At 36.8% G+C, this 13,354-nt stretch overlaps 2 protein-coding genes and 1 pseudogene across 2 annotated transcripts; 1 reads left to right on the top strand and 2 right to left on the bottom strand.

Moving 5' to 3' along the window:
- The first annotated feature begins 5,980 nt into the window (after positions 1–5,980).
- Positions 5,981–6,718, top strand: LOC104728280 (protein RKD1 pseudogene; annotated as a pseudogene).
- A 393-nt stretch (positions 6,719–7,111) lies between these two features.
- On the bottom strand, positions 7,112–7,915 carry LOC104728278 (uncharacterized). Its single transcript, XM_019231932.2, has one exon. The coding sequence runs from the start codon at positions 7,913–7,915 to the stop codon at positions 7,112–7,114; it is 804 nt and encodes a 267-aa protein (XP_019087477.2).
- Positions 7,916–8,318: 403 nt separating this feature from the next.
- On the bottom strand, positions 8,319–9,708 carry LOC147934439 (glutathione S-transferase T2-like). Its single transcript, XM_087472634.1, has 4 exons — positions 9,347–9,708; positions 9,146–9,268; positions 8,489–8,599; positions 8,319–8,409 (listed from the first exon to the last, which is right to left on the bottom strand). Exons 1-4 carry the CDS (start codon positions 9,706–9,708, stop codon positions 8,319–8,321), a joined length of 687 nt encoding a protein of 228 aa, XP_087328760.1.
- Positions 9,709–13,354: the final 3,646 nt, after the last annotated feature.

The following is a 13,354-nucleotide window of genomic DNA, read 5'->3' as shown; positions in this document are numbered from 1 at the left end:
TTGGATTGATAACCCTTTGTACTACAACTGCATAGGGAATTGATACCTTGGGTGAAAAATCCTACTATCAGTCAGCTTGCTTGTGTCCAGGGTCAACACGATGTGGCATTCTGGAAAGGGAAGAATGATCTTTACCGCAGCAGGTTCCCGACTAAGGACACCTGGTCCCAAATACGTGAAGCCAAACCGGTAATGGTGAATCATAAAGCCATATGGTTCCCCTTTGCGACGCTGAAATTTGCTTTCATTACCTGGTTGGCGGTGAAAAACAGATTATCCACGAGAGACAGAATAAGGGTATGGAATCAAAATACTAATGCGAGCTGTGTTTTCTGTAAGCACCCGCTGTAAACAAGAGAGCATTTGTTCTTCTTGTGCCCTTTCACCCAGGAAGTGTGGAAGGAACTAATTGAGGGTCACCTCGGGGACAGATTCACTGCAAGTTGGTCTGAAGTCATCTCCTTACTCACTGGCACCGAGCTGGATAAGACAACCAAATTTCTCTTGGGTTACACTTTCCAGAATATGATTCACTCTTTGTGGAGGGAGCGCAACACTCGACGACATGGGGATACACCGGTTCAGGAGGCAACGCTGGTTCAACTGACTAATAAAAACGTCCGCAACAGACTTAGCACCAATTGGAGGGGGCCATCTTCTTCAACCTTGGTTTGCTGCAACTCTCTACCGAGTATAATGCTCTGTTTTGTATAATTGCTCTGTATTTGGTTCCTTAAATTTTTTTTAGAAAAGTCAAAACACAAATTTTGTATAATGTTTATTTCTTTTGAATATAATTTAACATTTATTCAAAAAAAAAAATAACAGAAATAATAACACCGAATTTAGACAATATGTATGGCATGTGTGGAGGAGCAAATTTTAACTAATTAATGAACAACATGACATGGATTGATGTCTTGGTAATGAAAATCAAGATGATGAAGGAGAGGCAATGGTTGAAGAGACTTTATCAGGTATAAAAAAATAACATCCTCTTGGGTAGTGTTAGCTTTGGAAGAAGAGTTTATTTTGTTCTAAAAAGGTTTTGATTTTTTAGTGGTTGAAAGTAAACATCTACATAGCCAAACTGAGGAATGTTTTCTAGAATTTTTTGGGTTAGAGAACTTAATATTAATTATTTTATATATGCTTTCGAAAAACTCTTTCTTTTACAAGGTATCAAATGGTTCTAAATTGATTTTACTTTTGTTTATCGTGTACATGTCACTCTTAGTTCATTTGTTTAGTTTCTCTATAGTGGAGTGAGAAAATATGAGCAAAGACATGTCATCATTAGAATTTACCTAAGCTAGCCTTATTTTGTTATTCGGTTTTTTAGTTTTATTGAGTTTTGAAAATCTTACCGAACTGAATTCGGTTTCTCGGTTAATTTGGTTTTAAAATTTCAAAACCAAAATTAACCGTAATTTGTTTAAAAACAAAAAATCAAAATTTTCAGTTATTTAGAGCTAATTTTGGGTTTTTCGGTTTTTTTGGTTATGGTTTTTCGGGTTGTTCGGTTATTTTAGAGGTAAATTTCGTTTTTGTTAGATTTTTTCCTAAACAAAAAAATAGAAAATAAAATAAAAAATTCGGTTAACCGATAACCGAACCAAAATATGTCAGTTTTTTTTTAAAAAAACTGTACCGATCAGTTCAGCAGCAATAACCGAAACTGAACCAAACATCCAAAATATTGGTTCAGTTATTTTGGTTCGGTTTATAATCACAGGCCTAACGTAAGCTATTGGCTTGTGATTCATGTGAACATTTCGAACTTGTTTTAATTTTGTTGTAGACCATCACACCAAAAGGTTGAATACATGAGAAAAAAGATTTCAAGCAAATACAAGGGAAAATGATGATGAATTTACCTCCTAGTACACAGGACAAGAAGGCCTTCTTTGATCAACTATTTTACTTCCGCTATGCACAGTAGACTCTCCATATTCCATGTTAATTATGCCAAATAACCCAAATTTGTGTTTATGTTTTACATAACGTATGTTATCCATGTTAATTATGCTAATATTCTCTTCTTAAACTATTTTGTTATGTTTTAGGGTATGTCGCCACAAGGTGTCGTACATGTGCAACTGAATACACCTGCAAATGTGGATGTGCCGAAAATGAAATCTCCGATTGATATAGATCAAATTCAGCAGGTATATCAGTTGACGTTTTGATTGGTATTACTTGAGAACAAACAAGATGATGCAACTCTAAGTTAGATATCTTGTCTGTTTCTTGCATTTTCAGCAAAGCCTTTACAATCTAACCGCTGATGATTTTATCGAGATAGGAAAGTTTGAGCTCGACCCTAAGTTCCAGGTGGTTTTTTTTTTTTTTTGAACTTCTATATGCACAACAAACTTAAAAAGAAAAAGAGAACCGAGCTAATAACATTGGATTTCAAAAACACAAAAACTCATAAAGCATTTGGTTGTTCTTATGGCTTTGATTTTGCAGTGAAAATTGTCTTTGTGGAAGCTGTTATGGAAGAGAAACTCAGCTGAAAGATGGAGAAGACATATGAAGAACAATTCACCCAAAAACCATGTGAGAAATTTGTTGAAATGGGTAGTTTTACCTTTAAATATTAAAAACTTCTTATATGTATGCTTAACTTGTGGCCAAAACGAAAATTTTATGGCCAGTAAGCTATACCTAATTTTGATAATTAACTACATTTTAAAAAAAATATACAACTATCTGCAAATAAAATACACCACTAGACTAAATAGCGTGCAATGAACTGCTTGTAACTTTTCATGTAAATGCAATCTAAACCTTTTATATCACAGTTACAAAAGATAAGAATATTCCCAGCTTGTAATAACTATTTTTCGTAATTATAATTAGCACATACCTTAATGTTGAAACAACCCGACCCGTTTTTTTTTAATAATAATAATTTAATTAAATACCCCATAATATTTATTTACAACTCAAACAATAATCCAAAAATAAATCAACATGCACAGCGGAAGACAAACCAAACCAACTTAATATAAATACCATATCAATTTCAACCAATTAAAAACCAGCAATCTAGCATACTTCTAACAAGGTTCTAACAAGGTTACAACAACAAAATAACATAAACACAACACAATAATAGAGACCCTAGATCATCCTCCTCCTCATTGACATGATTCCAAATCATACATTACCTGCACCACAAACACAATGAGATGCGTGAGTATTACCAAAAATACCCAGTTAGGCGATCCTCCCATCTACGAGCTATACACACCAGCAAATCAAGAGTACAACTACAAATAAAATATAACAAACCAACCATTAAACACAACAACCAATAACAGTTTCACCACACCTACACATCATCACACAAAACAAGTCATACAACCCAATCGCTTAGATTAACTCATGGTCACGCACTCACCTTAACAGGTGATTCACGAAAATAACTACAACCGAAATAGAGGCTCTCCAATATCCAAGAACAACCAAATTCGCTCCTACAACCAATCAAAACAACAAACAAACATTGAAAACAAACTGCCAGATAAATCAGAAAAGAACAACCTCACAAGTGAAACCACGAAATCAAAACGAACCGTTAACTTTCCAATCCCTCCAGTGCAACCCAAGGTCTAGACGTCCAGAATCTTCCCACAAAATTTCAGCACGCTCAGATCTCAGGTGAAACCGCAATCGATCCCAAAACACCCGCTGGTCTTAATCCATGACTGAGAAAAAACGCCCCACAAAACTGCCGATATCTCCTAGAATATTAAATCAAATTAACTTCTGTACTAAAATCTCTTCGCTACAACCCTACCAAAAAACAATACCTTTCAAAACTATTTGAGCAGTCGGATCCTCCTTCTCCCAACCCTTGACAGTTCAGTTTCTCTCTTTACTTTAAGGAAAAAACTTGATATCCTTCTCTTTCTCTTTTACACCAAATAACCAAGAGTTGTCTCTGTACCTCTCCCTCTCTCTGATAACAATTTCGACAATAGCACAAAAAGAGAGGAGGCGTCGATAATAAGAGGGGGAATTAGGGGTTTTTGTTAATTAGATTAAACCAAAATTTAATTAAACCGAAATTAATTAAAATCCACTCTTTTGATTTATTCAACACAACTCAAAATATAATCCCGGAACACGGATGTTACAATTGTTCACTAGCCAGAAGAGTCATATCTAATCAACATGAAATAAGTTCAAATCAGATATTGAATTTTGAATTGCTCTTGTAGATGGTTGGCCTCATATTTGGTAATATCTAATACTGTACTATAAGCTATCTTTACTAGGAAAAAACAACGTTTGTATAAATACAAAAATACCATATGCTGTGAGAAAATGGGTACATAACATAAAATGTGTCATAGCATGATGTGAGTGTGGAGTACTCTCAGTATATTAAGAACCTGATTATGACCCAAACTAGGGACTCATATTTTACATACATATATGTGAACAAACCATTTTACAAGACAAATAAGATGCATACGAAATGAAACCACCAAAAATATATTGCAACAAGCAATACTTTGTGAACTGGTACTAAATTGCATCAATGAAAGTATAATAGATCATCAAAATATCAATAAAAGTATACTGGATCTGGAGAGTCAGCCTATTAATTTAATTGATGAAAAAGTTAGAGTGAGATTTTGTACCTAAACCACCAAAAATGGAGAGAGAAGAATAAACAAACCATACACTACCTGCAACACAAATCGGCAATTCCCAATGTTAACAGGGCCAACATGAACAATTTCCAAAACTTGATCATAGGCTTTATCTTCCGCTGACCCTGCGTAGATAAGCTTCCACTCTAGATCTGTATCAAAACAAAGAAACACTATCTCAGAAGCTGAAAGATAGCATCATCCTTACAAGGATGCAATCATCACCAGCAATTACTAATATTAGCGAGCACAGAAACTGAACCAGTTGGTATCAGCCAAACTAAGCATATCTCGAATGATTATTCATTGCTAGAATCAGAGAGTCAACACAACACCTCCAAAGTATGAGGATACTAATTTAACATAAGAGCATAAAAGAGGTTTCTATTACCCCACGAAAGCGTTGTTTGAGCTCATACAAATGTAACCACACCGTAAGACAATGAAGTTAAAATTTAACCATCAATTCAAATCATATTTTGAACTCCAAATTAAAAACCTGAAATTTTTGTAGCATTATTCATAGATTATTCATTACTTCAATCGTTTTCCACATCAACCAAAGAAATATAATAACAAAATCGAACCAGTCAAACGTAACTATAGAGGAGGATGAGGGGTAAGTGAAAAGGTACCGTCTTTGAGAGAGGTCAAGCACTCGTAAGAAATCTTGAACTGGAAAGGGTTCACAAAAGGAGCTGGATTGTCCAAGACGGTGACGTTACTAATATTGATTGAGCTCACAGATTTCTGCAATTTGTTTTGCACAATTCAAAGAGATCAGCTTCTGCGTCAGGTCTTTCTCATGAGCGTTCGTGGAACAAGGAATCACTATTTCATTCGAAGGTAATTACCACCAACGTTTCCTCCCGCTTCCTCTTCTGTCCTTGCACCGACTTGCTACCCTTGCTCAGCTCCAGCGTCTCCTCGTTAAACAACTTTGACATAATAATATCGTTATACAAGGTAAGCATACACAATTCTAAAGTTTTGTTGACGGGTATAGATTTTCTGCAAGAGAAGGCTAGTATCAACTATTCCTAAAAAAACGTCCCTCTTATCAGCATTAATTACCATTATCATTACTAATATCTCTCTCGTAACTCCAAATTTTACAGGGCTATCAATTAGCCGTCAATACCCACTTTCTTGTACAGTTTATACTATTATATATATATATATATATATATATATATATATATATAACTTCACTTCTATATCTTCTCTTTTCGTATATAGTATATATATACACCTCTCTCTCTCTCTCTCTCTCTCTCTCCCGTTGATTCGTGATCACAAACCACTTAATGATGATGAAGTCGTTTTGCAAATTGGAGAATGATCAAGTATTTGGCAAAGAAGATCACTCATTTTCATTTCTAAACCACTCATCACTTTACTCTCATCATAGGTAAATTTAATTGGCTCATCATGCATGAGTGTTTTTAAACGTGTTTCTAGCTAGTAGTTCTTGATCCATGTTTTAATTGTTGTGTGTTCTTAATGCAGCGACTTAGCGAATCTTTTCTTCGGCTTAGAAGATGACTTTCCTCCTTCTGCCTCAAGCTTTCTGGCTTTACCTGATTATCTTCCTTCTGCCTCAAGCGTTCTGGCTTTACCTAATCTTGATCCTATCTCCATCGTATCTCTTGACGGTATGCATATATCAGTACATGTTGCACTTAATTATGTTTTGTTCTCATGGATTTTATGTGTGCACTTCTCATTCTTGTCGTTCTGTTTAAGCAGATTTACTTAGTGGGTACAGTTCTGTTTCATGGACCGAAGAAGAGTCGATGCTCGATTTTGATTTGGAGAAAAAGAGTGAAACCATCTCCACCAAAAAGAGGAGATGCAGAGAAGAATGTGTTTCTAGCTGTTCTGTTTGGAAGACATTGTCGAAAGAAATCATCTCATTGTACTTCTACAAGTCGATAACTCAAGCGGCTAAAGAACTTAACATTGGTTTAACTCTTTTGAAGAAGAGATGTCGCGAATTGGGTATTCAACGCTGGCCTCATCGTAAGCTCATGAGCCTGCTCCCTTAGGTCGACCTTGAATTTTTAAGATTGTTAATCCTATCTGTAGAATATGTTAAATCGACATTTGAAGTCCCGCGTCCTTCTCCTTGATAGAATTCTGCTACATTGTACAGACTGTATCCATCTCGTTCATCTTCTACTATCATATTGTGCAATATGATACATGCTCACATTATTTTTCCTATTTATGCCTTATCCAAAAAAAGTGCAGGATTTTTAACAATCGCAAAACGAGCTTGCAAGACTCCAAAAGCACATTCAACATCTTTTTTGGGCAGCTTCTTGACATTGAGCAAATAATGATGCTTTCAGGTCCTGTGGAAGTGAAATTAATTGGATGAATGTTGTTCATTTCAGATATATACCATTAGTGAGATAGTAACCCATATTGTAATGTCGTCAATTGACAAAGTAATCTACTCTCAGAGCTCGACCTTCTAATATGTCATCAAAATCTGGTGAACGGTCAAGAACATTGATATCATTTAAAGTACCTGGAGGACCAAAAAATGCATGCCAAATCCAGAGATCTTGCGACGCCACAGCCTCTAAAACGATTGTAGGTTTTCCATATCCATGAGAATACTGTCCTTTCCAAGCTGTTAGACAATTCTTCCATTCCCAATGCATACAATCAATGCTTCCTATCATCCCGGGAAATCCGCGTGCCTCTCCTTGATTGAGTAATCGTTGGAGATCCTCTGATGTAGGTCTTCTTAGGTACGTATCCTGAAACAAATATATAATTCCCTCCACAAAAGTTTCCAAGCATAGCATTGCAATGCTATCTGCGAGGCGGAGGTATTCATCCACCGCATCAACTACACATCCATATGCCAAAATACGAATGGCTGCTGTACACTTTTGTAATCCGTACACACCCAACCTTCCCGTAGCATCTCTTATTTGTTGGAAATATGGTACTTCATTCGATAGTGCATCAACAATACGTTTGAACAATGGCTTGTTCATTCGAAAACGAAGACGGAAACTAGCTTCAGAGTAAGTAGCATTTTCGCTGAAATAATCATTCCATAAACAAGTATTCCCTTCCTCGCATCCTCTTTCAATAAAAGCTCTTGGCCACCTTGAAGTAGTTGGTTGTTGATCATTGCCGTAATCATCTAGGTAATCTGGAAATAGATTATCAAAGTGTTCATCAAAAAAGTCATCAAACTCATCATCTAAATCTGGAGATGACATGTTCTTAGAAAAATTTAATTGATGATAAAAAAATAATGTAGCTGTTTGATGTTAAAAAAAGATTGTAGATGTTTGAGAAAGAATTCGGAAGAGAGATTGTTTGCAACTTAATTGGGAGCAGAATTGTTTTTTATGAAAAATAAGAAATGAGAGATTTTTTAAGAGAGAGTTGGGATGAGAAAATATTTGAAACTTGAGAATAAAGCAGACTGAATATGAGAGTTTTTACAATCAAGAGTAGCCGATTCTCGTTTGCTATATATACAAGTTTATTGAACAACTAAGTGGGGAAAGAAAAACACAAACATGTTTACGGGAAGGAAAAACACAAACGTTCTCACGGATGACATGTACGACAGACCAGAGACTTTTGTTCTCTTGTGCCGACGTGAGATCAAAAGGTTCAAGGGAAGAGCAGAACCACAGACCAGACAGTTTCGTTCTCTTGTGCCGATGTGAGATCACAAGGTTCACGGGAAGAGCAGAACGTAAACCTGCCGAGGATAAGCAAACAACACATAAGATAAGAATTAAAAACAAACAAAACTCAAGAAAATAAAACAAGAGCATAACCACTTAGCTGAAGTTATAAGAACAGAACCATTTATCTCGGGCTTTCTACGAAGGATAAAAAGAGAGTACTCAATAACCAAAGCCACACAATACAAATAAACAGAACCTATCCTGCAAATAAACAGCCAGACAATACAAATAACAAATGTGTCCTACATTGTATAAGATTATTCACTACTTATGTGCTTGTCCTGTTTTAGACTTGATGGTCTGACCACAACTTCTTTTGAAACATAACTGGAAATCTGATTTTGTTTCGACTCAACAACTTTTAAAGCATGAGATATCATTGATTAAGTCGATTCATCAACTAAACACAAACATTCACTAAACACAAACAATGATTTAAAACGATACATACAAAAAACACAAAACACAAACTTTAAGTAAACACAAAACACAAACTTAAACTAAACACAAAACACAAACTTTAGCTAAACACAACCATTAATTAAAAACTTTAACTAAACATGAAACAGTGGATTTGAGTAATTAATAACCAACTATCCTAACATCTCATCAATTAGCTTCTTTCTCAGGTTGATTTTAGACTCGGACAGATCAGTTCTACCGACTACACTCTCTAGAAGTCGTTATTTGGAAATTCTTTCTCTCGCAGCTATTTCTTTCTCCCTAATCCCCCACGCCTTCTCTAACTTTTGTACAGAATTAACCTCAGTTTCTGTACCATGACCACTTTTCTTTGCTTTCCTTTTTGATGCCTTTACACCTGCAGGGTGTTGATTAGCTTCTTCATCAACACGAGATGTTGTATTTGAACTGGAGGAATATGTGCCGCTCACATCAAGCTTTGTTGTTTTGGAGTTTTCAGGTCATCTCAAAGCATTAGAAGAACACCACTTCTGCTCATGGCAAAGCTCCCTCCAAGCATGCTCTTGAGAGAACTTCACTTTCTGATCATTGACGTACAACTCGTTTTCCATTTGAAGAACATCATCTTCTGACTGGCCACTGGTTCTCCAACTCGAAGCTTGGTTGTAGCTTCCTACAAACTTGTTGACACTCTCATTGATTTTTTTCCACCCCTGTTTACAATGACTGGCCCTTATCTTTGGTTTACCCGCTACTGCTTCACTCGCTCCATAGTAGAAAGCAATTCGCTCCCAAAAGGAACCACCCTTTTGCCCATTGCCCACGACTGATCTTTGCTGGTTTTTAACCAACCACTGATCAAAACAATATCTTCCTGGGCAGTCCATCGGATTCTAGTTTCCCTTGAGTTTTCATATACCTCTTTGACATCACTAAATTGTGTACTAAACTGAGGGATAGATGATGAGCTTATTTGAATAGGTGATGAGCTTTGCCGACTGCAAGTTGCGATTTAAAAACACAGTCGCTAAATTTAGCGACTGCTTTGCGATTGTTTTGCTACTCAATAGCTACTAAAATAAAACAGTCGCCTAATAGCCGCTAATTCGAGGCTAATGCATATTGTCGCATTGTGGTCGCCAATTTGCGACGAATTTGGCGATCAATTTAACAGTCGCCAAACGTTGCGACTAAACATCTACTCTTTAGCGACTGATGTATTTAATTTGGGCCTTAAACCAAATTTGGGGCGTAACAAAACGGCAAAAACCCAAATCGCATTCATCTTCATCCCCAAGAAAACCCTAATACCTCATTTTTCTTCTTCTGTTGTTTATTCCTCAAAACCCTAGATCTCCATTGCTCTCATTCGAGAAAACCCTAGATCTTCATCCTTGTCCTTGTATCTCTCAATTTTGATGGCTGGAGTAAAGAAGAGAGGAGGAGGAAGAACAAACCCCTCAAATCAAACCTCACAAACGACGAATCGAAGACCCACTACTCTTCCCAGCCAGTATGCCTTCACGCCGGCGAACCAGCGAGACCCAGACACTGATTCTCAGGGAATTCCTGTCCCAATCCTCCAACTTCTAGCGAGACCTACACCTAATTACGGAGACTATCCAACTCCGACAAATCTGTTCCAGAACTCGAGGAGCTTTCCTGGAGCATCCCTTTCCAGCGAAGCGCCAATCAGGCGTCCTTTTCCTCAACCTCTCGCCTCTCCGATGAATCCACCAGAATTCTCGAGTCAACTTCGTGAGTCTCCTTAACCTTCAGTCACGAATCATCATCGACAGTCTCCTCAAGTCTCAAATCTACCTCGACAGTCTCCTCATGTCTCAAATCATCGTTCACCCTCTTCTCAACCTCGAGCAGCCTCTGCATCGCATCATATTTCTTAAGCGCAAAACTCACATGAGGAAGAAGAAGATGAAGCTGATTTTGAGGATGACGGTTTAAGGGATTCAAATCTCTTAGCTGATGTACTCGCTTCTTTACATGCCATGCTTGTCCATCCAGGCCGTGAGTTGTATACCACTGTCCTCTCTCCCACATTAGAGTGTGGAAACACTTGGTAAGTTTATAATTTTTAGTTGGTTAAATTGATTAGAATTTTTATTGGATTGATTAGAATTTATAAGTTTGTTTGTGTTTGGAACACTTATGTTTGTGTTTGATTAGAATTTAAAGAATTTTGTACTTTTGATTTGTTTCTGTTTGAAGGTTTGTTTGTGTTTGATTCTAATTTTACTTTTGATTTGTTTGTGTTTAAAGGTTTGGTAAGGACAAGTCAAAACTTACGCGAAAGATTACAAAAGTGTTTACAAACAAGTTTGATGGGCCATATTACAGTTGGGGTTGTGTTTCTAATCAAAGAAGAGAAAGATACTTCTTTGAATTCGCGGTAAACTTCTACTCCTTTCAATTTGATTTCTGTATTTATAGTTTTTTTTTGGTTTTTTGATCACTAACACTAGTCTTCTTTTGTAGAAAACATACACCTGGGATCCCTCACTAGCCAAGAAAAGTTCTATGCCATTTGTCAAAACCGTATGAAAGACATGGTTTCCAAGGCGTCAGCTCAGCGAGATCAAGTGAAACCGACTTGGATTGAGAAAACTATTTGGAAAGAAATGTGTGACTATTGGAACACAGAAGAAGCCATGGCAAAGAGTGCAACCACATCAGCTGACCGTAATGGTCTTGGCCCTCACAAACATGTATCAGGGCCGAAGTCTTACTTACAAATTGAACAAGAGATGGTGATTTAACCTTTTAATTGTTTAATAAGTTACATCAGATGGTTTCTAACCTTTTCATTGTTTAATATTTACATCAGATGGTTCCTAACCTTTTCATTGTATAACTTTTCAGGAAGTAGAATTGGGAAGACCGCCAACTATTCCTGAAGTTTTCTTCAGGACTCATACCAAAAAAGATGGTACTTTTGTGGATAATAAAGCGCAAGCAGTTCGTGAAGCATATAAGAAAAAAGGGAAGCTAAGTTGGCTGCTCTGGATAATGACGAGTCTTCTGATGGTACTCCACGTTGATCAGAGCTATCTCACGAGGAGGAGGATGAGCTCTTTCTTCAGGTAAGTTTGCTTCTTTCTAATAAGTTATTATTAAGTTTTTCATTGTTAAGTAATTATGTTAACTTTTTCTCTCTGTTTTGTTATGCAGTCTACTTTCATAAGCGATAGAGGTACATACTTTGGAGTTGGAAGCCTAGTGAGTTACATCAACGGGAAGCGGAAGTTCCCTGGAAGCTCTTCTTCTTTCACAAGCCTGCAACAACAGCTAGAAGAAGCTAACCGCAAAATAGAGCAACAAGCAGCTCTACAAGCAGAGCGTGAAGCTGAAGCTTCACGGGTTGAAGCTGAGGCTTCACGGGTTGAAGCTGAGGCTTTACGGGTTGCATCTGAGAAACAAGCAGAGATCAAACGCTTGGTGAGCTTCCTCAAGACTAACCCAAACTATGTCTCCTTCCTCGAGTCTCAAACCAATGACCCCGACCCTGCTGATGTTCAAAGTTAGGTTCCTTCACTATCCCTCCTTCACTCATGACCTTAAAAAACTTTTGTAATGGTTGTACTTGTACTCCTTGAATGGTTGTTTGGATGTTTTCTAGAACTTATGTATGTTGAAACTTATATCTATTTTTATTTTCATGTGTGTTATGTTTTAGTTATAGTTTTATTAATCAGGTTTGGTATTACAAAATCAAATAATTCAATTTTACCAGATTTAAAAAAAAAAACCTGATAAATCGATAATTAAACCTACACAAATAAGTCGTAAAACAGTCACCAAAACGTACACAAATCAGTAACCAAAACAGTCGCAAATGAGTAACCAAATCAGTCGCTAAAGCGTTGTAATTCAGTCGCCATCTTTAGCGACTGTTCGGCGAGGGAACAACGACCAAACCTATCAGTCGCCAATTAGTAGCTTCGTGTCGACTCTTTAGCGACTGATTATTTTAGCGACGCTCTATTTAGCGACTACGTACATCAGTCGCCAATCAGTCGATACTAGGTAGTTTGCGACTGTATAGTGACTGTGTTTGTAGTCGGTAATTCCATGTTTTCTTGTAGTGACCTCTTGTTGGCTAGTCAAGAGGTCTATAAAGTTTAGAGAAAACCTATATGAATTGCTAGAATCCATACCCAGTCTATGAAAGATGGAGAGAAGATTAATTGGCTTGAGGGATAGAGAACCATAGAAGCGACATAAATAGAAAATCTCCAAGACCATTTAAACCTTGAATGAGAAGGAAGAGTTTGGTAGTTGGGTATATGGTAAAGCTGTTAGGTAAGGTTTAAAAATGTGTTTTGTGTTTAAGTTTGATAACAAGCAATCAATGACAACTACCAAGCATTGAGTAAGTGCTTCACTACCAAGCATTGAGTAAGTGCTTCACTACCAAGCATTGAGAACTAATTCACAATAAGTGTTTAACTATTACAAGTACCTACCAATTTGTGTTGAAGTGTGACAAAAGAAGGTATCAATGTCAACAACAAAGCA

The sequence above is a fragment of the Camelina sativa genome, chromosome 11, assembly GCF_030686135.1.
Source record: "Camelina sativa cultivar CO46 ecotype springtype chromosome 11, ASM3068613v1".
Classification (NCBI taxonomy): domain Eukaryota; kingdom Viridiplantae; phylum Streptophyta; class Magnoliopsida; order Brassicales; family Brassicaceae; genus Camelina; species Camelina sativa.
The sequence above is the reverse complement of the archived record's forward strand: the minus strand, read 5'-3'. Positions and strand labels throughout refer to the sequence as shown.